This window comes from Pongo abelii, chromosome 9 (genome assembly GCF_028885655.2).
Source record: "Pongo abelii isolate AG06213 chromosome 9, NHGRI_mPonAbe1-v2.0_pri, whole genome shotgun sequence".
Lineage (NCBI taxonomy): Eukaryota > Metazoa > Chordata > Mammalia > Primates > Hominidae > Pongo > Pongo abelii.
In genome coordinates, this window is record NC_071994.2 from 126,149,289 (window position 1) to 126,171,311 (window position 22,023).

Genomic DNA, 22,023 nt, shown 5'->3' on the forward strand with positions numbered 1-22,023 from the left:
TTAAGTGTGTCTCTTTTAAATAGTATGTTGGATTTTGTTTCTTTATTCATTCTTAAACTCACTTTTAACTAGTGACTTAAAACTATAGGCCAGGGGCAGTGGCTCACACCTACAATACTAGCACTTTGGGAGGCTGAGAAGGGAGGATTGCTTGAGTCCAAGAGTTCAAGACCGGCCTGGATAACATGGCAAAACCCTGTCTCTACAAAAATTAGCCAGGCATGGTGGGGTGCACCTGTGGTCACAACTAATCAGGAGGCTGAGGTGGGAGGATCACTTGAGCCCATAAGTCAGAGGTTGCAGTGAGCCAAAATCTTGCCACTGCATTCCAGCCTGGGTGATAAACTGAGATGCTGTCTCAAAAAACAAACCAACCAAAAAAGCTACTTACATTTATTGTGGCACTGATACCTTTGAATTTATTTCTACCATCTTAATTTGTCCTTCTGAATCACCCTACTTTCTCTATACTTCTCTATTTCTTTTATATCCTCTATTAACCTGATAGAATTTTCTTTATTTTTCCTTCTACTGATTTGCAAGTATATATTCTCTTTATATTCTTTTATTGTAACTCATGTACTTAACTAGTCTAGCATTAAATTAATATTCCCATTCTCCTCTAGAACATGTTCAAAATTATTAGATTGTTTTAATCCAGTCACCTTTCCTGTCATACATATTACTTTGTTCAGCAACTTTTCTATCACTTTATATATTCAAAATTAGTCACTGCTTTTATTATTGTTGTCTAGAGTTAATACTGTATTAAGAGTTAATACCGTATTATATTTAGCCAATTGTTTATTAATGTCTTTGCCTCACATCCTTTCTTCCATGTTACCCTTTATTCCTGAAGTAAATCCTTTAGAAGTTCTTTTAGCAAGTATGGTAAATTTACATGAAAACTTCTTTATTTTACTATTTTGAATTATAGTTTAATATTGTGAAGAATTCAACTCTTTGAAAACATTACTTTTCTGTCTCCTGGTTTCTGCATCGCTTTGAAAAGTCTTTTGTCAATATAATTAACATTTATTTTGTTTTGTTTTTATTTTCTCTTATTGGCTTTTAAGTGTTTCCTCTGTTTTTGGTGTTCTGAAGTTTCATTGTGATATGCTTAGGTATGAAATTTTTAATTCTGCCTGGGACTCTTCTATAATTCTTAAATCTTAAGATTCATGTCTTTCATAAATTCTGAAAAATTATCACACATGTTCCCTTTGAATATTATGTCTCTCAAATTTACTCTATTTTCTCCTGTAGGAACCCCAAATAGCTGTATATTAGATTGTCTATTCTAGACTTCATGCCTTTTTCACTGTTTTTATTTTATACCTTTTATTTCTCAGTGCTTCTTTCTGAAAAATTTCTTCAAATAAGTTTTCCAGTGTAATAAATCTCTCTTTACCTGTGTCCAATATATGCTCTTTAAGGTATCCATTGAGTTTTAAATTTCAGTGATGGTATTTTCCATGTCTAGAATTTCTGTTTGGTTCTGATTAAAACCTCTCTGTTCTTTTTCCAAAATACAGGATTTTTAAATATGTTTCTTGGGTTCTTAACTTCTTTTCTCATGTCTTTACTCATCTTAAACTACCTTATGAATGTTATCTAATATCTCTATCATCTGAAGTTCTTGGAAGTCTACTGTTGCTGTTCGTATGTGTGTGCATGTGTGTCTGCTGACTCTCATACTTGGTAGATTATTTCCTCTTATGGGCAAGGACTTTGGATTGTGAACTTACATTTAGCCGCCTTTTCTGTGGAAACCTAGGCAGGCTTGGGTGGGAGTGTATTTCTCCAGAGAAGTTTTATATTTGCTTCTGCCAACTACTACAGAAGTATCCCTCATCCAAGATCATTGTTATATTAGTTTCTTCATGTTGGATTTACATAATTATGTGGGTAAGGCAAATTTGAAATCCAAATATTGTCCTATAGATATTCACAAGAGCTTGTTGTTGTTGTTGTTATTGGGTTTTTTGGGGGGAGTGGGGGTTGTTTTTCTATTCAGAGCCCACAGACCAAGACAGACAGACTTGCTTGTTGTTTCTCATGGCTGGTGAATGGGTTTTGAATTAATGTAGCTTTTAACTGAGGGTGTAGCACCTCAAGTTACAGTCTTCTTACAACGATCTTAGTTCTGATTCCCTGCCTCACACAGGACCAAGATCTTGCATATCCTATAGCGGCATTAACTATTAAAACTCAAGCCTGTAGACCCAAAACTCCTGTAAAGACAGCCATAACTTCAGCTAATCTAAAATCTGCTTTGGTTTTTATTCCCTTTGTTCATTTTGGTCTTTGGAGATTTCTATTTATCTTACCAATTCAACTATGTATTTAAAGGATGTTTAATGTAATGCAACATTTCTAGGTATTTTGCAGTGAGAAGGTCTTTGATTTTTCAAAATGGTGTTTTTCTATTCTGAATGCACTAAACAGAAGTTCTAAATAAAATGTATACCGTCCTAAAGGAAAAAGAGGAGGAGTTTAAGATAAATAAGAAATTAATGTATTCATGAAAAGATTAAGCTAAAGGTCATTAATTTGATTTGAGAGTGATAAATACATCAAGTTAATGGTTCATAAAGACTTTTATGCTAGATGTCTTATGTATTCGGATTTTATTAATAGATTTGTGCCTTTTTTTTTTCATTAAGGAAATTCCATTCTTCTTCTGACAGCCAGCCGGTTAGAGCTTCTCCAGATTCATGGCTCACCCAGATAATGGAGCAGCATCAGCAAGCCTTGGTGCAGCTGACCGACATGCAGCCCAGTGAAGGGGCCTTATCCAGCGTCACGCTTCCACCTATACTGTCAAGGGTAGAAAGTGAATCCCAACTCAGTTCAGAGAGAAGCCAAAGAAACCAAGTGAAAATTAGCCGTAGCAATTCTGAAGGCTATCTGTTTCAACTGGAAAAGGGAAAAAAGCATAAGAAAAGAAGCAGCAGTAAGGTAATAAAAGTGCCATTTTACCAAGTAACCTTTCCATTTTGAGTATACAGATGGACCTTGATTTAATTGCAGCCCTGGAATAGGGATGGTCATTACTGAGTTGCTGCCACACTGGGTGGCCCAGAATCCTAAGGAGTTTCTTACTCCTGCCCAAGCTACTCCCTGGGGTTTCCCTCCCCTTCTTAATAGAAGTTGTTGCTGCCAGGGATGCCCATTTCTCCCTCCTGTTCAAGTCATCTTGGCGAGAGGTCTCCATTTGCAGAACGGCAAAACTCCTCCTTTCATCCCCAGCTGAAACGTCCCTTCCTCAGGAAAGCTTCCATACTCCATCCCAAGCCCCATGCTAACCTGAGTCTTCATGGTTATTAAATCATTTCTTCCCAGGTCATTCTCATATCTTAAAAAGTAGAGAAAGTAGGGCTGAGTGAGTGAAAGCGCCTGTTGCCATTGCATTTTCCCACCAACTGCCACCATGAAGACTCATCTTGGCCCTAATCTCACCCCAACTTCTGCAGTAAAATACCTGGGCTGGCCAGTGATTGAACTTTCCTCTCAAACATTAGCTGACCTTTACTGAGTTCTTTGTCTCAAATAAATTCACCATTACTAGCACCTTTGCGCACTTAAATCTTTTCTCACAGGGCCTACGTGATTTAACAAGTAAAATTGGGGACCCAAAGTAGAATGTTTTCAGTAAGAAATGAAGGAGCCTAGGAAGGGGACTTTTTATGTCCTGTGTATTTCTTTTCTGTCACTGGCAATAAAAAGCCTTCAGGAAAGGTCACTTGCTTCCAGTGTCAAATCATAAGAAAAAAGCTGGAAATGCATTCTGTTTTACAGGCAACAGGGAAAGGCCTGGTTGAAAGCAATAAGCCTGTGGTGAGTTGGGTTTTCAGGGAACAGACTGAAATGGAGATTTGCATGCAGGAGGTCTATAGCGGATCAACCTGGGGAACCTCCCCTTTAAGAGAGTGAGGGAAGCGGGGCTGGGCAGAGATGGGCTGTGATGCAGACACAGCAGGAGTCTTGGCCAAGGTTCTGAGGGTTCTAAAGTTGGGGTGGCCCTTCAAAGGCAAGGGACCCAGGCTTTTGTTCTCCCATACCAACCTGCCATTGGATAATGACTGCCCCTGGGGAAGGGTGGTGACTTTGGGCACAGCAGCTCCACGTGGCTGACGCAGTGTTTAGGGAGGAACTCAGCTGTGAGCCATCAGCAGACAACACTCCCAGCGTCTGGGGAAATGAGTGCCTCAGTACAGAAGGGCCTCCACCCTAAGACAACTTGAGAGGAATTAAGCAAATCATTCCTAAGTTGAATTCAGTTTGTTATTAAATAATTTCTAGGCCGGGTGCGGTGGCTAACACCTGTAATCCCAGCACTTTGGGAGGCCGAGGTGGGTGGATCACCTGAGGTCAGGAGTTCAAGACCAGCTTGGACAACATGGTGAAACTCCATCTCTACTAAATACAAAAATTAGCAGGGCGTGGTAGTGGGCGCCTGTAATCTCAGCTACTGGGGAGGCTGAGGCAGGAGAATCACTTGAACCCGGGAGACGGAGGTTGCAGTGAGTCGAGATTGCGCCATTTCACTCCAGCCTGGGCAACAAGAGCAAAACTCTGTCTTAATAATAATAATAATAATAATGATGATGATGATTTCTACTAGGAACTTGGAAGGTGCTGGGATGTAAAGATGAGCCATGACCCTTCCTCAGAGGAAGCTTCCAGTTGCATGGAACTTGAGATGGCAGACGTGTAAATGCTTATTATGTTGCAGTATAGTTGCAAGCAAAAAACAAATAATGATATTAATAATAAAAGTAATAAGAATAATGTAGGTATGCATGGGGAGCACAGAGGAACATAAAGGAAAACTGATATCCTGACCTGGGGTCAGGCAAAGCTTCAGAAGATAATTCAGAACTGCGTCTTAGAGGGTGGTGAAGAGTTGGCAAAGAAGACTGCAAGAGCAGGCTGGGCGCGGTGGCTTATGCCTGTAATCCCAGCACTTTGGAAGGCTGAGGCGGGCGGATCACAAGGTCAGGAGTTCGAGACCACCCTGGCCAACGTGGTGAAACCCCGTCTCTACTAAAAATATAAAAATTAACCGGGCGTGGTGGCAGGTGCCTGTAATCCCAGCTACTCGGGAGGCTGAGGCAGGAGAATTGCTTGAACCCGGGAGGTGGAGGTTGCAGTGAGCCAAGATTGCGCCACTGCACTCCAGCCTGGGCGACAGAGTAAGACTCCATCTCAAAAAAAAAAAAAAAGAAGACTGCAAGAGCAATTCAGGCAGGAGTACCAGCACGAACAAAGGTTCTGAAGCTGTAACATGGTGCATGCTGGGGATGAGAGCATTTCAGGTCCTTGTTACTAAACCTGGGAGGCAAGGAGTGTTGAAAGATGGGAGCGGAGTGGTGGATAGGGGCCAGGTCTTAGAAGATCTCATTTTCCATTCAAAGAAGTACTTTATTCTGTAGGACAGGGGGATCATGGAGGAATTTTAAACATGGTCAGATTTGTATTTTAGAAAGGCAGCTCTGGCTATGGTGTGCAGGGCAGATGCAAGACATGCCAGAAAGTGACGGGATTATGAAGTCCGTGGATCCTCAAGTGGGGCCTTTAGAGAAAAAGATAAGGGGTGGCCTCAAAGAGAAAGCAAAACTGGCCTGGAACAGGCAGCAAGAGATACTAACGAGAGGAAAAAGAGGATGTCTTGGGGCTGAGATATGACCCCAGCCCAATCCTGCAGCTCCCATCTTGAGCCCCTCTGTGTATCCCGGGTCTTCAGCTCACAACCCTAGAGTTCTTACCCCAGCTCCTTCACATACCCCCACCTGGGGGCTCTTTGAACTCCTCATTCCAACTTCACACTCTCATGTCCTCCCGTCTGCTGGGGACGGGACCCTAGCCATGCCCACACTGTGGAATCCGCAACTAGTGACTTGGAGCTGGGAGAATCCCCGGTTCCACTGTAAATAAGGAGAAAGGTGTTCCTTTTTTCTTTTCTTTTCTTTTTTTTTTTTTTTTTTTTGAGACAGAATCTCACTTCATCATGCAGGCTGGAGTGCAGTGAAACAATCTTGGCTCACTGCAACCTCCATCTCCCGAGTTGAAGTGATTCTCCTGCCTCAGCCTCCTGAGTAGCTGGGATTACAGGCGTGCGCCACTACACCCGGCTGATTTTTGTATTTTTAATAGAGATGGGGTTTCACCATGTTGGCCAGGCTTGTCTCGAACTCCTGACCTCAGATGATCCACCTGCCTTGGCCTTCCAAATTGCCGGAATTACAGGTATGAGCCACTGCGCCCAGCCACAAATGTGTTTTTTAAATCACAGGTAACTTCTTTTTCCACGGAAACATCATTACATGGTAGTTAGGCTGTAAGGTACTATTAGTACTGTTTTCAAGAGTTTTGTGAATAAAGTAGGTTTTGAAGGCTTGACTAGGAAGCTGGACATCATCCGTATTATTTCTATAGGGACATGTATTCAGAACACATTTTCGAGGTGAGGACAGCCTGTTCACTGCAGTACATATAGAATACCAGGGACTAAATTTAGCTCAAACACACTAGCTCACAAGAGAATCTTCTAGGTTGGGGTTCTTGCCAATGATGGGTTGTTGCTGAAAATGCAAGCTTTTGAACTCAATTCTCACTCGGCAAGATTTAGAGGAAGCCATGGACCCATTCATTCCTAGGTTCTCGTCTCTGTTCCCAGTATCTCTTATGACTTGGACAAGTTATTAATTCACCTGAGCCCTCATTTCTTCACCTGCACAATCAGAATTATTCTTTCTTTTTGTAGATTTGGTGTGATATTAAGTGAAATAATGTATTAAAACCATAGCTTAGTCCCTAGTGAAGAAGAGACATCAACTAAATGTTAGTTTCCTTTTCCTTTTCCCTTCTTTTAGTTAATTGAATTTATGTTTTACTGAGAAAAGTAGAGGAAAGTACTCCGACGACAGTGTGTGCCACCAGAAATCTAAGCGCATGGGAGGTCAGAGGAGAGGAAGGAAAATTTGCAATTGCTGCCTTCCCAGCCATCTTTCCAACTGGGGACATCCCCCTTCCTGCTTTCTATCAGGAATGTTACAATCTATATATCCATTTTCTCAATCCAGCACCTTTAGCTTACATCTGACAAATTCACAGAAGTGCTCTTTGTCCTTTAAGCTATTCCAGAAGCTAAAATGACTTAGAAATGAGCTATTTGTATAGGACAGCAGGTAGTCAAGGCACCAGACAGAGGGGATCATTATCCAGGTCATGGCCATTTGCTGGTCACATCAAATCTTTTGGTTTCCAAGGGAATCGCCCTGAATCACATTAAAACTTGGAGGATTTGTAAAGATAATAGGCCCAAGCACCCTTCCTCTTCTCCTGACAGTTCTGTTGTAACTGAGTTCTGAATGCCAGGCATTGTCCATGCCATGAAATCTAGACGTCAGGCAGTCAGGGATCAAGGGATGGCAAACGGTATAAAAATATCTGTTGCAACCCACCACAAAATGACTGCTTCAGGAGTTTGCTGACAGCTAACTGCGCTGGGCTGAAGTAATTAACTCATGTGTTTGTTGTCACAGACAATCTGGGCATTGCTGCTTGACTGCTTCCAAGAAGGGGTTTATTTGGATTAAGTTTAGCAACTGCAGAGCAAATTTCCTTCACTTGCTGTTCCACAGTATTTGAGGCATTGTTTTTTGTCATGTTTTTCAGTAACTTTCTCACACTTACACATCTGAGGAATTTTCTGGAGAATAGCTCTGCAGTGGCCCCCACAGCAGGGTACCACCTTTCAGAGTTGAAACAGGTCCTCACTGAACAGTCAATGTCACTTCCAGTCGGGGCACACTGTGTCCCAAGTTTACAATTAAAAACTCTGCTGTCTTGAGAAGAACTGTGGTTAATTCCTGGTACAAACCTTGCATCAGGAAAGTCCTATGCCATTGTCCACTAAAGCGATCAAGTGTGAACACCAGTGCAGAGGGGTTGGTCTGGCCTTAACAGTCCTCAGATGGTGCCAGAGTCGGTCGATGCCAGCTTGTGTGCATCTTATGCAAAGACTAACAGCAAATCTCATCAAGGATTGGTTGACAGCATGCCTGTATTTTCCAATGTGTTCCTCTTGTGTTTGGAAACTTAGCAAGACTATCATTGTTGATTTACTTTTTTTTTTTTTCTTTTTTTTAGTATTGTGTCACTATGACCTTTTAGTCTTGTAACAGCCATGGAGAGGTAAATCAAAGTAAATTCTGGGGATTATTTTTACTATAAAAGACTTTGAAGAGCCAGAAAGTAGATTAGTGGTTGCCTAGGGCTGGAGGTGGAGGGGGCAAAGGGAGTAACTGCTAATGGGGACAGGATTTATTTTCAGGGTGATGAAAATGTTCTAAAATTGGAATGTAGTGATGTTTACACAACTTGGTGAATATACTGAAAACCGTTGTATTGTACAACTTCAAGTGGGTAAATTTTGTGGTATGTGAATTGTATCTCAATAAGCTTCTAAAAAGGCTTTTGATGGAGAGAGATCAAACAAAATTGCACCTCTGAGAACGAATCAAGATTACTTGCGCCAACCTTAAGTAAATCCAAGATTTTTCATTGCCAGTCACCCAGAACAAACTCCGTTAGGAGCCATCACCATCCCTTGAGAAAGGTCCCGTTGCTATAAGCACTTCATCCATCCTGTAAAGGGATCAGCAGCACTTGGAGATCACCCTTTGGGCCACACTCTGTCCCTTCATATCGAGGTGTAATACTAGACCCTGGCTCTGTTTTTCTGTGATAGCCAACATGTTTATTGGAGGTGATAGTAAGAACTGTGGCTGGAGAGTACTGGGCAATTATTCATGCTTCACAATGTGTCTTTTGTAAGTCAGTGGAATGATTAGAAGTTAAGCTGCTTCAGACTTAGGATGTGATTTGTGAGCACTGATCATTTCTTTCTCATCATCTTTGGACAAATTGGATTTATGACTTGGACATGAGCAGGGTTTTTTCCTTCCTTTTAATCATTGGTTTACTTTGGCAAATAGATAGTAATTCAGTGACTGCAAAACAACCATATAGATGGCATAACGTGAGAGAAAGAACAAATTTGCAATTGTGAAATATAAGTTGTCTGAGTTCATTCACCTATTGAAAATTGGTAAAGGTTTTAAAATGTGAAAATACCCAGTATAATCAAGGTTTGGACAAAAAGAGTGATCTTGTGGCTCCATTGCTAATGGAAGTGTTAATTGATGGCCTTAAACATATTCATTTTATTTCAGTAATTCTACTGCTATTAACTTATCTTAAAGAAATAATCAAAGTAGCCCAGAAAAACGATGCTTACCCTAGGACATCTTAAATGTTCAACATTTAGAGGAATAGCTAAACAGTCCAACAAAACTAGACAATAGAATGTTATGCATAAAACTCACATTTAAAAATATATATATACTGACAGAAAAAATGTACTGTAGTACTAAAATGCTTAGAAAAAATAAGAATTTGGGCTGGGCATGGTGGCTCACCCCTGTAATCCCAGCACTTTGGGAGGCCCAGGCAGGCAGATCACCTGAGGTCAGGAGTTCGAGACCAGCCTGGCCAACATGGTGAAACCCTGCCTCACTAAAAATACAAAAATTAGCCAGACATGGTGGCAGGCGCCTGTAATCCCAGCTACTTGGGAGGCTGAGGCAGGAGAATCACTTGAAACTGGGAGGTGGAGGTTGCAGTGAGCTGAGATCGCACCATTGTACTCCAGCCTGGATGACAGTGACACTCCATCTGAAAAAAAAAAAAAATCGAAATGAAATGAAAAAATAAGAATTCATAGTAAATGGACAATTGTATGAAAGTATGAACAGACAGATATAATAGAGAGGAAGCAGCTATCGTGGTTTTGCTGAGTAGTGACTTCTGTTTTCTTAAAGGAGATGTATGATTTTGAAATACTCTTCAATGAACAATGTGTCTTCTGCATACTTTAATGTTACAATTTTTTAATGATTTTAGTTCAAAGGCTTCCTTAAGAATCTTGTTTTACTTTTTAGAATTAGAATTAGAGTATTGACCATAAATGTTTAACATTCTAATGGGGCAAATTCTATTTACAGAACTTTGAATCCTTGTAGTATAGAAGTGTTGCCTATGTAGCACATCATTTTGGCCCTTTTAAATTATTAATGCAACATAAAAGTGCTGAGATGTTAGAAATATTGCCTTCAGTGGGCAAGTAACACAATTACCATTTACAGTGATTTCTGAAATATGAGTTCATTCTTCTTACATACAATTAATCCACAAGTAGGTGATTGCCAGCACTGGTGGTTCCACAGCTCAGAACATCAGAACCAGTATTGATGTGATTCTCTTTTTTCCTGGCTACAAAATTGCTGCTGCAGCTCCAGCTCCAGGAATCACACCCTTACCAAGAAAAAAGGAAGGGAAGGGGCTACCACAGCCTGAACGCTTTCCAAAATATACACTGTGCCCCAGCAAGCTTTTGCTTAGACTTCATGGGCAAGAGCTCAGTGCTGAGGAGTCAGTGCTGGAGAATGTTTGTCTTTTGAACATCTACAGTGGGAAGTGGCAGTGGAGAAGTGAATTGGGATGACTCTGGGTACTCAGTAGACCACAGTGAGTAGGACATGTTCTCGTAGTGGTTGATACAGTGTGTCTACACAAGTTCATTTTTAAGATTGGAGAGTTATATGCAATAATTATATCTAATATGAGAAAATGTCCTATTTTAAGTCTCTGGACTACCTCTGCTAAATTCTGTCTTAGAAAAGGGCAAGTTAGATGTATATCTTAGGACTTAATAATTAACAGGAGTGCAGCTGGTTGCAGTGGCTCAGACCTGTAATCCCAGCACTTTGGGAGGCCGAGGTGGGTGGATCACTTGATGCCAGGAGTTTGAAACCAGCTTGGCCAGCGTGGTGAAACCCCGTCTCTACCAAAAGTACAAAAATTAGACAGTCTCATAACCTGGCCTCAAACTAAATAAACAGATAAAATTTTTAAAATAGAATAATTAACAGGAGATTTCAAAATTGATAAAAATCCTGTGCTTTGTCATTAACATATAGACAGGGACTAACATCCACAGTTAGGTACACAACAGCTGCTTCTTCAATGTGGCTGATTTTTCTCCATTTTAAGTAGTAACTTACATGTGCCCTAAGAAATTACTGTCATCCAACCACCTCTTTTATACTGTCTTTCCCATCCTTCCCAAAAAGGAAACCAAATTAATTAACAAACTGAAATTTAAAAACGATGTGAGTTCCCTGTAAGGGGAAGTAGCGACTCTAAACTTCAGGGTTTTTTCATTTTTGTTTTTGTTTGTTTTTTTGTTTTTTTTTGTTTTGAAACAGAGTCTCACTCTGTCACCCAGGCTGGAATGCAGTGGTGCGATCTCCACTCACTGCAACCTCCGCTACCCGGGTTCAAGCGATTCTCCTGCCTCAGCCCCCCGAGTAGCTGGGATTACAGGTGCCTGCCACCATGCCCGCCTAATTTTTAGCAGGGACGGGGTTTCACCATGTTGGCCAGGCTGGTCTCGAACTCCTAACTTTAGGTGATCTCACTTCAGCCTCCCAAAGCGCTGGGATTACAGGCGTGAGCCACCATGCCCAGCCTCAACTTCAGTTTTAATTTTGAAAGCAGTGGTTTGGGGAATATCTTAATCCATCAGGAGACAGACAGGCAGTAGAATATTAGGGTTTTTTCCTGCCTATTATTGTGCTCAGGTGCCATAATCTAATCAGTCAGTTGTCTCGCTTTCTTGCTGTCCGTCCTTTTAAATGGGCAATACTAATAAGAGTTGTCGTATTAAATTCTATGTGCCCTTCAAAATATCTGAAATCACACTGACTGAACAAAATGAGTTTCTTAGTGAGTCTTGCCAAGACTCTCAAACACTTTTCTTTTGAATATTATAAATGGATTATAATTGTTTTTCCCCTTAAAATTATCTTCTTCCCCCAATAACCAATAGCAAAACTTGAAAGGTTGCTACCTTCTTCACTTCTCTTCTGGATTGTCTCTAACGGTAATGCTGTGACATCATTGGACAGGGTATTCTCTTTTTGAAGCACTGTGTTTATCTGATGCATTTAGATGCCTTCTTCCAGGGAAGTCATTTGGCTCAGCAAACTGTCTAAGACTGGATAAAATGGTAATAGGAGCAGTGGCAAAGTAATAACATATATGTTGCGTTAAAAACGTTAATAGCAAGGGCCAGGTGAAGTGGCTCACATCTGTAATCCCAGCGACCCAAGAGGCTGAGGTGGGAGGATCACTTAAGCTCAGGAGTTCAAGATCAGCCTGGGCAACACAGCAAAACCAGGTATCTCCAAACAAATTAAAATAAAAAACTTTCATAAGAAAACAGGACATCACTAGCTTGAAAACTTGTATTTGTAATTTCAGAATTTCAAGTTTCTTTATTGCAGAAGTGGAAAAGTGAAAACATGTTAGCTAACCAGCTGGAAATTACCAAAGAGACTATTACCAATAACTACCATGAAAATGGAAGCGTTGTCAGGAAATGCAGCCATTCTCTGACAGTGCACACAGGCTTTCGTTATTTTCTTTCTTACTTTATGTGGGTATGACACCTTACGGGGTGGTAGGAGTGGGGGGACACACAAGTCCTTAAAAGAAACTGTTTCTGTGGTTGTATTTTTAGAACACCAAGCTGAAAGGTAATCAGAAAAGAGATGTGAAGCTTGGAGGCCTCGGACCTGACTTTGAGTCCATCAGAGACAAAGTGAGTGAGAGGCACATACAGTGTTTCCAGACCTGACTCAGCCCGTCTGTCTGTTAGGAAACTTTATGAAGACGCCCCCCAGAATTAAACCCTAATTCAAATGTCTCACTCTGAATAGAGACCCTTCTGAAATAACATTGGTATAGAGACCCGGACACGTGCCTTTTGCCTTAAAATAAAAATATTTAGCCCGTGTTGTTATATGTATCTGTCTTTCAGTTAGTTTTGAAGGCCTGCACGGAAAAGTGGGGCCTGTGCACATGAAAAGAAACGTGTATGTTATGTGGTTGTTGGTCTTTCCCACTAGAGTTATCTTGATAATTGTGAAGAGTGGCCACAGAGAAGACACTTAGGGGAAGAGTTTCCCAACCCCTGAAAAGTGCATCCGCTTTATTCTCTTTCCTCTGGTGAAACGAGATCTTCATTTAATGTGTTTTAACTGCAGTTGCGCTCAAGGCATAAAAAGAGAGTATAGTTCAAAGTTGGAAGCAAAAATGAAAATAAATTGGGTAAATGCAACAAAGAAGGTTCTGAATGTGATTTAGCCCCTGTTAAGGGAATACTGGGCGTGCTATTGCAGTGATGTGCCTCCTCACAGAGAGACTATTTCAAGGAGAAACAATTAACTTAACCATTTCACTGCTGCCACCTTACTCAAGGTGATCCCATTGCTCCTGTACAGCTGATAAGATATGCCCAGTATACTGAAACCAGGGCATCGCTTTAAATAGAGAGCAGAGAGAACTAGCAGCACCTGGATTCATCATAACTTTGTTTCTCTGAACAGAAGCAAAAATTAATACAGCAAAAGGAATATGCAAAACAAGTCAAGGAATACAACATGAAGACACTATCCATTCTTTCAAAACCACAAACAGAAAAAACTCAAAATAAATCTGCTATCCCTCGGCAGAAGGTAAGAAATTCTCAACAAGGCATTTATTTTTTCAATCAGAATTAGAAGGAAACTTTTATTACTGCTCTTTTTTTTTTTTCTTTTTTAATTAGCAACAGAGTCTTGCCGTCTTGCCCAGGATGGTCATAAACTCCTGGGCTCAAGCTATCCTCCAAACTAAGCCTCCCAAAGTGCTGGGATTACAGGCAGAGCCACCACACCCAGCCTGTTTTCTTGTAACTTAAAAAAAAAAACCTTCCCATGTTTTTTGGAACACAGGAGATGTTTTAGCTACTTCCATTCCTGTAGCTACCCATCATTCACAGATAGCAATGCAATAGTGCACGCACCGTCACACACACACACACGCATACACACACACGATACTGTAAAGTTAACCTTTGTTTTTCCTGAAGTTGTTGTCTCCATGTCTTTTCTTCCAGGAATAGTATTTTAAATTTGTCACATATAAAAATTAAATAATAATGTGATTTCTTAAATGAGCAAGCTTCATCATCAATTTTATTTTGTATCATTAAATAAGCTTTAAGGCAGTTGTTGTCTTCTTGCTGCTTATATGTCAAAGAAAAGACATATAATCACTGTTTCTTTCAACTTCATTCCCCTACACTTTCCGTAGGGATTGTAATATGTAGGTTCCTCTACTGAAGAAAAATGATTTCATGGAATACAGAATGTTCTCCCTCTCAGATGGCATCAACCATCAGTCGTGATGTGAATGAAATATGTACACAGAGCTTTGCAGTACAAGTCTCTGCCTCAATTGATCTATCTAGTCCCTGTAAGGACACGGGACCCTTTGCATGAGGAACAAGAGATCCTTTGGTGCCTGCAGGAATTTGTACTTCATGTTCTCTTTCACAGACCATCATATTTTCTATTTATTGCCTTTCTTCCTCAGACCTTGAAGACCTCAATCCACTTGATTGAGTTTCTATGGTGCTACTTTTTCTTTTTTCTCCAATCCATGTTTTTTTTCATGAAGAGTTTCAAGGCAACAAACCTATAATTAGAAATATCTGTAGCATTCACCTACATGCACTGAGAAGTCTAGACTTTTCTTTTAGAGGATTTTTTTTTCCTCTTGCAGGACTGAAAGCATACAATCCATTTGTATTTCAGCTATCAACAACCTCTTACTAAAATGCAAAACTGTTATAAAGGCAGGTTTAGGAATCATATTTAGTGATCTCATTTTTATTGTAATGCCTTTCAGAACTGACATCACTGAGAAAAAGACTGCCTTTTTCAGCATCTAGATTGCTATAGAAAGAAAAAAATTTCAACCTCAAATACTTTCTAGATCCTAGGAACAAGAATAGCTGGTATAATGATGGGAGCTCAAGTGTATGTAAACTACAGTGATGTCTTTGGTCTCAAGCTGTAACAAATCTTCTTTGGATAGAAATGTCTATTAATATCTCCTTAATAGAAGTTTGATTTTACTAAGACTTCCAGAAACTAAGTAGACCAAACACATAAGAAGGAACACTTGAAGGAAACTCAGTTTTATGATGAAAGCATCCAAAGGACACAACTGTATGTATTATTCTTCAACTCCTTTTTTTCCACAATATATTATTTTGTGGCTAATGTATTTTGTTTAAACTGTGTGTTATATTGCATTATTTGATCTCCATTTCCACCAATGTCTTAGTAAGTTATAGTGATAGTCTCCATTTATATTATAAATAAACATTTCCTAGATTTAATTTAAGGAATCCAGGCTCACTTCCCATTTCAAATAAAATTTCATCTTTATGCGTTTAGGCTTTGGAGTACGCTAAGACCATCCCCAAACCCAAACCATCAAATCTGACTCATCAAGCATCAAAGGAACAAAAAAATCCAACCTATGCTGAGAAAGAAGAAAGTTTACCTGAAATCTCACTGCTGGAAATACTGCAGAACAGACACGAAAGGGAAAAACAGGCTGTGGCTGCTTTCAAAGTCCTTCACATCGTATAGACAACATTTGATAGGAAGGAGACCAAAAATGGTCCAGGAATGGACATGGAGAAAAGAAACGCCAACTACTTTCTCTGGTTGAGAGTGGTGGCTTGTTATTATCATCTATCTGCTGTCCATGTTTGCTTTCTGCAGGATTTAAAATATGAGGCCCAATTAGATTATGGTGCCATATTTTACTTTCTAGGAAGAAAACTTTTTAAGTTATTTATTTTCAGATCAGTTAGCATTGGAGCTGAATAATAACTAGAGAATAAAGCTTTTGGTTTTATATTGATCTTTCGATTTCTTCATCTCTACCCCATTCCTTAGGATAATGGAAACCTTAAAGTTACCCAGAAATAAATGTAGCTGTGTTCCTCTCTTACCTTCCTAGTAAGAAAAACAAGTATAAACACTTCAGTTTCTCCTAAAATGAACTCAGTCATCTGTAAATTTTGTGATAACACTTCAAAATATTACTAAAATCTCCAAGTTTGGCAAAGGGCTTATATATATAAAGTTGAGGCCGGGCACAGTGGCTCACGCCTGTAATCCCAGCACTTTGAGAAGCTGAGGCAGGTGAATAGCTTGAGGCCAGGTGTTTGAGACCAGCCTGGGCAACATGATGAAACTCCATCTCTACTAAAAATACAAAAATCAGCTAGGCGTGGTGGCGCATGTCTGTAGTTCCAGGTACTCAGGAGGCTGAGGCATGAGAATCGCTTGAACCCGGGAGGCGGAGGTTACAGTGAGCCGAGATTGTGCCATTGCACTCCAGCCTGGGCGACAGAGCAAGACTCTGTCTCAACAACAACAACAACAAAAGGTTCCTGCCCTGACAGATTCTCTGGTCGGGGTCACAGGGATGTTAAGACAGCTGGCTGCCTGGGTCTTTGCTGACCATGCTGTCTTGGGTGGCACTTTCTGCCACTGCCACAGTGGCCCCCTCTCTGTAGAATGCAGTTTTCTTAGGTCCAAGGGTATTGCAGGCAACAAGGACCTTTCACACAGCGCAGCCACTCCTTGCCCCTCTACCACCTCTTTCTTCCTTTTCCTATAGAGGAAAAGTTCATTTTGGGCTGATCCCTGAGGAATTCTTCCAATTTCTTTATCTAAAACCAGTGTAACAGGACCCTATGTGCTCCAAACTGGGCTTATCTTGTATGATTTATCCAAAGAAATATACATGATTACCCCAGAGACCTTTTCTACTATATCAATAGTAGGGTTACTTGTCTATGTAATTTAAAAATATGGTGCCTCTATTGGAGAATCTGCTTATAAACTCAATGAGCAAAACATTGCCCAACTAGAAGAGGTGAAGCAGGCTTCCATCAAACAAATCCAGGATGCAATTGATTTGGAGAAGTCGCAGCGCTCACTGGTTCAGAAGCGCCATTACCTTTTTGATGTGCAGAGGAATAACATTGCTATGGCTTGGGAGGTTACTTACTGGGAATGACTGCATAGAGTGTATAAGGAAGTAAAGAATCGCCTGGACTATCATATATCTGTGCAGAACATTATGCGTTGAAAGGAACAAGAGCACATGATAAATTAGGTGCAGAGCATCTCTGCACAGCAGGAAAAGGAGACAATTGCCAAGTGCATTTGGGACCTAAAGCTGTTGGCAAAGAAGGCTCACGCACAGACAGTTATGTAAATGTATCTATCCCAATTGAGACAGCCAGAAACAGTTGACTGGCTAAATGGAAACTAGCCTATGTGGCAAAATCTTTCTGTATTGCCCTCTACTGAAGTAGATAGTTTATATCTCCTAAAAATGAAACATTTGTTCCCTATATTGAGAGAACTCAATCTATTGGCCAGTCAGATGTTTCCCATCCTTCTTACTCAGCATTTGAGTTGTTCCATGATCACTTTTTATTGTTGTTTTGTTGTTGTTGTTGTTGTTTTTAGACAGACTCTCGCTCTGTCACCCAGGCTGGAGTGCAGTGGCACAATCTCGGCTCACTGCAAACTCTGCCTCCTGGATTCAAGTGATTCTCCTGTCTCAGCCTCCCGAGTAGCTGAGACTGCAGGCGTGCACTACCACGCCCAGCTAATTTTTATACTTTTAGTAGAGACAGGGTTTCCCCATGTTGACCAGGCTGGTCTTGAACTCCTGATCTCAGGTGATCCGCCCACCTTGGCCTTCGAAAGTGCTGGGATTACAGGCGTTAGCTACTACGCCTGGCCCTATGATCACTTTTGAATAAGCAGTTTGCCTTTGTTAAATCTTGGTGCCTGACTAAAGATTACCGGGTTATAGTTTAAATTTGTAATTAATTCTACCATGTGGCAATAAAGTGACAATTGAATGAAACACAAATAAATAAAGAATAAAGTTGAAAAAAATGAAGGTACATCTGGCTGTGCCTGCTCAGATAGAACAAATCCTAATGTTGTTCTAACAGAGCATCAAGACATTAGTTAGAAACCCTCCAAGAAGTCCAGAAACACCCAATGCAGGCAACTCTGAGAGACACACTTTATCAAAGCTCCTTACTCCAAGTACATAAATTTGCTGGCCATCTTGCCATCACAAATATCTTAAAATATTATCAAATGTGTGTTTTCACGCACACATGAAAATAGATAAGACAAAAGCATTCCATAGTTTACTACTGAATACAAATGTTAATAAATATTTTTTAGTTTTTAAATCTTTTTTAATATTGCAAGAATTCCCAGTCTTAAAATAATTACTGGAGAGTTTAATTTTTTACTTCCTTCCTTATATTAGATGGACATTACATTTTTAGATAGGCATATCCAGAAGTGGATAATTTGAGCATCAATTTGGGGAAAATCTGTTTATCTATACGTGTGGTGTAAGGACTAGCTTTGGAAATTTACTCCTATGTTGTGTACATTTTACATGTACCAAAATGTAGCATAAAAGGTGCCTATGCGAAACCTTCTCTTAAAACTGAAAGCAGTTAGAATTGAGAGTCTGCAAAGATAACAAGTATCTGAAGATAAACAGAAAACTGGTGAATCATGTTTCAATGGGATTTGGAAAATGTAATATATGAGGCATTAGACTCAGGAAAATCACAGGCCAAAACTACTCCTAAAATGTATTTATAAGAGAAGAGGCCCCTTCTGAGTGCATGAAGACATTTCTAGAAATATGAGGTAGAATGAATAACCTTCATTAATTGTTTCCAAAATGGCCTTAAATTCGAACTTAATCTGGAAGAGAAAAAGAATGCATATAGAGACATTCATACTTAAAGGGACAGGGTAAAATTTTTAAATATTCCATTTGTATTAGAATATCTTAAAATAATTTAGAGCTTGGAAAGGGTTTATCACATTCAACTGCCAGTTTTTCAGAAGAGGAAATGGAGGTGAAGAGAAAGGCTACGTGACTCAGAAGTCCATCAGTCCTACTGAGAGTAATGGGAGGGTAGCCAGGTCTGAATCTCCCATCTTTCAACACCAGGAATAGTACTGTTTATTTTTCTATGGAAGGAGGTTGTTCTTGTTTCTCTGTGTGGACAAGCAACATATAGTTGCTATGAATTTCTATTTTGGACCTGAATTTCCGCCAAGTTCAATTTTTAGAAATATGCATTACTATGTACCTAATAATTTTTTAGCATGTACAATCTGCCAACTTCCTTACTACATTGATAAAATTAGAATACACATATAAAGCAACTCAAACTTAGAAACTGTCCAATAAAAGAGACACTATTTATTTTCTTTTTTTTTCCAGAACATTTCAAAAACTTCCCATACTGTTTTTCTGTTAGCTTAAGCGTTGTTAAATCCTTCACTTTCACACCTACTGTCAAGAACCCAAACTTGGCTGAAGCAGCTTAAGTGATTCATTTCATGTCAAACAACATTTCACAGGATTCTTACCCCCAAGGCAACTCTTTACTATGCAGTACATAAGACTCTAGAACATTAAAATTCTCTATATAGTGCCATGTGGCATCTAAAATAACTTTGGCTAGGAAATAAAACATATTTGCTGAAAATTTGGGGTTGAAATCAAAGAATGGATCAAAGTGGCCCTTCATTTGGCTCCACGTCATCTCACAATAGTGAATATAGCAGAATGTCACTAAACTACCATAAAACTAAGGGGAGAGATTTTGCATAAACAGGGAATGACAAACACATTTTTTGCTCCTGTTTTAAAGTAAATTGTACTAATGACAACAATAGTGATCTTTTATATGCCCAAGTTGGATCAGTGATCAATTTTATAGCATTTCTGTTTCAAATATTCAAAAGCAAAAAATAATCTGCCAATTAGAAAACAAAAAACTTCAAACTTAAGTGATGTAATGATGGAGCACCTGTATTTGACTAGATGTTATATACATGCCATTGAAAGACATAGTACCTAATCTGCCTAATGTCTATAAACTGGTGCAAATAAAAGACATTTAAACCATGTATTCTCTCTTATTAAAGCCTCCTTTTAATTGTGTTTTTCCATCTTGAGTTTCCAACAAGAGCATCCTCTTAAAGGGAGCTTTTTTTTTTTTTACAAGTAGCTGAATTTAATGACAGCTGTCTTCCTGATATTGTTTTGTATAGTAAGGAGTCTCTTGGGAGTTATCCAGAAACCAAGTCAAGAAAAGACAATATTGAGGAACAAAATAAAAGGTAAGCCTAGCAAAGGCACTGATGCCTAATGGTTCCAATTGGGGCCTTATTATTGGTTAATGAATCATTGTCAAAACATCGCAGCAAGCATGAACGTGCACAGTCTAGTCTATAGTGAGAAAAGGACTCTTCATCCCAACAGTTATTAACTGGGAGTTGTTTGAAAACACGTCCGGTAATTATAACAACACTGGAGCTAATTGAGAACTTTGAGTTGATAGCAAATGGCCCACAATAGCAGACTAGATAACTCAGGGGATTCTTCTTTAATTACTTATTGAAAAATAGCAGAAAATGAATTGGATGTGGGTGATAGTCTGCAGATATCAAGACAAGTTTCGCTAATTCTATCCCAAGATGTGCTTCAAAATGTATCTGTTACCATTATATTAGAAGTAGCATTTGAAAATGTGAAGTTCCTAAGTAAAAATCAGGGTTGCTTTCCTAAATATGCCTTTTTTAAGATTACCTTTTCCTATTAGAGTAAGAATCAGACTTGAATAATATACATTTCATTCTAACAGTCAAGTATTCATAGGACGACTATAGGAATTCTCCTCCCTAATGCTAACTGTGTTTCCACAATTGCTATTCCCAATGGGTAAAAACAGGGAGACACAAAGATACAGAAATGCTCCATTTGCCTCTTTAATTGTTTTCCCAGTCAGGAAAGGATTTAAAACTGTAGCATGAAGTGAAATTTTTGAATGACTGTGGATTTTGTTTATCCGTTGTGCTTGTTCTCCCTGCATCAGTGATGATAAGATATTGTCAAAATAATATTATTTCCATACTATAAAGGCAAAATAAAAGCAAGGAAATATGTTCTAATAAAAAGTTATGTTTAGGTGTTTCTTCCACTTTTTGAAATACATTGAAGGAGGGTCCCAGAAGCTGAAAATCTGATGCTCAGCACTGTCCCCCCACCCTACTGCTTCCAGACTAAGTGCAGTGTTTGTTTCTACACACCCTCTGGCTTCATTAAGCAAAACCAGACATCTATCTCACAAAGAGACAGAGGAAACATAAAATATCCCAATTTCCTAAGCAAACACCTGGCCAATGGAAAGCAAAAGGCTTCGGATGGAAGACTTCATTCATTCATTCATTCATCAAACTCTCTAAATTACTTCCTAGTGTGAAACACTCCCACTTTTCATGTTTGGTTATTTACTTTTGGCTCAGTAAAATAATTGGAAAGTTGACACTTTTCCAAAATGTTAGACAACACATTGCAGGATGCAATAAGATACAAAACGAATAATATTTTCAGCCCTCGCCACTTCTCAATATAGGGGCTCTGGAAAATATGAAGAAAGGAAAAAAGAATTTGGTGAACAGGATTTATCTCCCTTGCTGCCTCTCCATTGCCTTTTCATTTCCCCCTTGCAAACCTGGGTAATGTAAGTAATTAATTTTCAATAAGCTGAATAAATGGTCTTCCGCTATTAAATAGCTCTAACAGGTTGAGAGGTTTACAATGATGTGAGCATTCCAGGCAAATGTATTTAGTGAAGCCTTGGAAATCTCTGATAAGATTTCATAAATACCCTTTGCTGAAGTGGCAGCTTGTAGAGTCCAGCACTGATACTGGGGCTGCTAAATGGGCTACTCAGGGCACCCTCTGTCACTAGGGTCTCAAGCTTTTGCAAGAGAGGTTTTAGTGCTGGATATCCCTATGGTCCAAATTTCACAGTAGGGGAAATAACTGCGCCAAATTTAAAACCCAGAAAATATGATCAGCCGTCCTTTGGGAAGCTGTCTAAACAGAAGAAGGAAGTCAAGAACACAC

General features: G+C 39.5%; 1 protein-coding gene and 1 pseudogene across 31 annotated transcripts in view; both read left to right on the forward strand.

The window, feature by feature from the left end:
• JHY (junctional cadherin complex regulator) overlaps positions 1-15,895 on the forward strand; it is a 76,780-nt gene extending 60,885 nt beyond the window's left edge. For 12 of the 31 annotated variants that reach the window (XM_054525278.1, XM_054525277.1, XM_054525275.1 and 9 more), the window contains 4 exons: positions 2,667-2,961; positions 12,653-12,733; positions 13,521-13,649; positions 15,420-15,895. In XM_054525278.1, coding sequence (XP_054381253.1) covers positions 2,667-2,961; positions 12,653-12,733; positions 13,521-13,649; positions 15,420-15,617 — 703 coding nt within the window. In that variant the 3' untranslated portion in view covers positions 15,618-15,895. Of the gene's footprint in view, positions 1-2,666; positions 2,962-3,345; positions 3,574-12,652; positions 13,465-13,520; positions 13,650-15,419 lie in introns of those variants that run through there. The other 19 variants (XM_054525284.1, XM_054525282.1, XM_054525291.1 and 16 more) reach the window with 9 other exon arrangements.
• A 126-nt stretch (positions 15,896-16,021) lies between these two features.
• Positions 16,022-20,018, forward strand: LOC129048807 (ATP synthase F(0) complex subunit B1, mitochondrial-like; annotated as a pseudogene).
• The last annotated feature ends 2,005 nt before the right edge of the window (positions 20,019-22,023 follow it).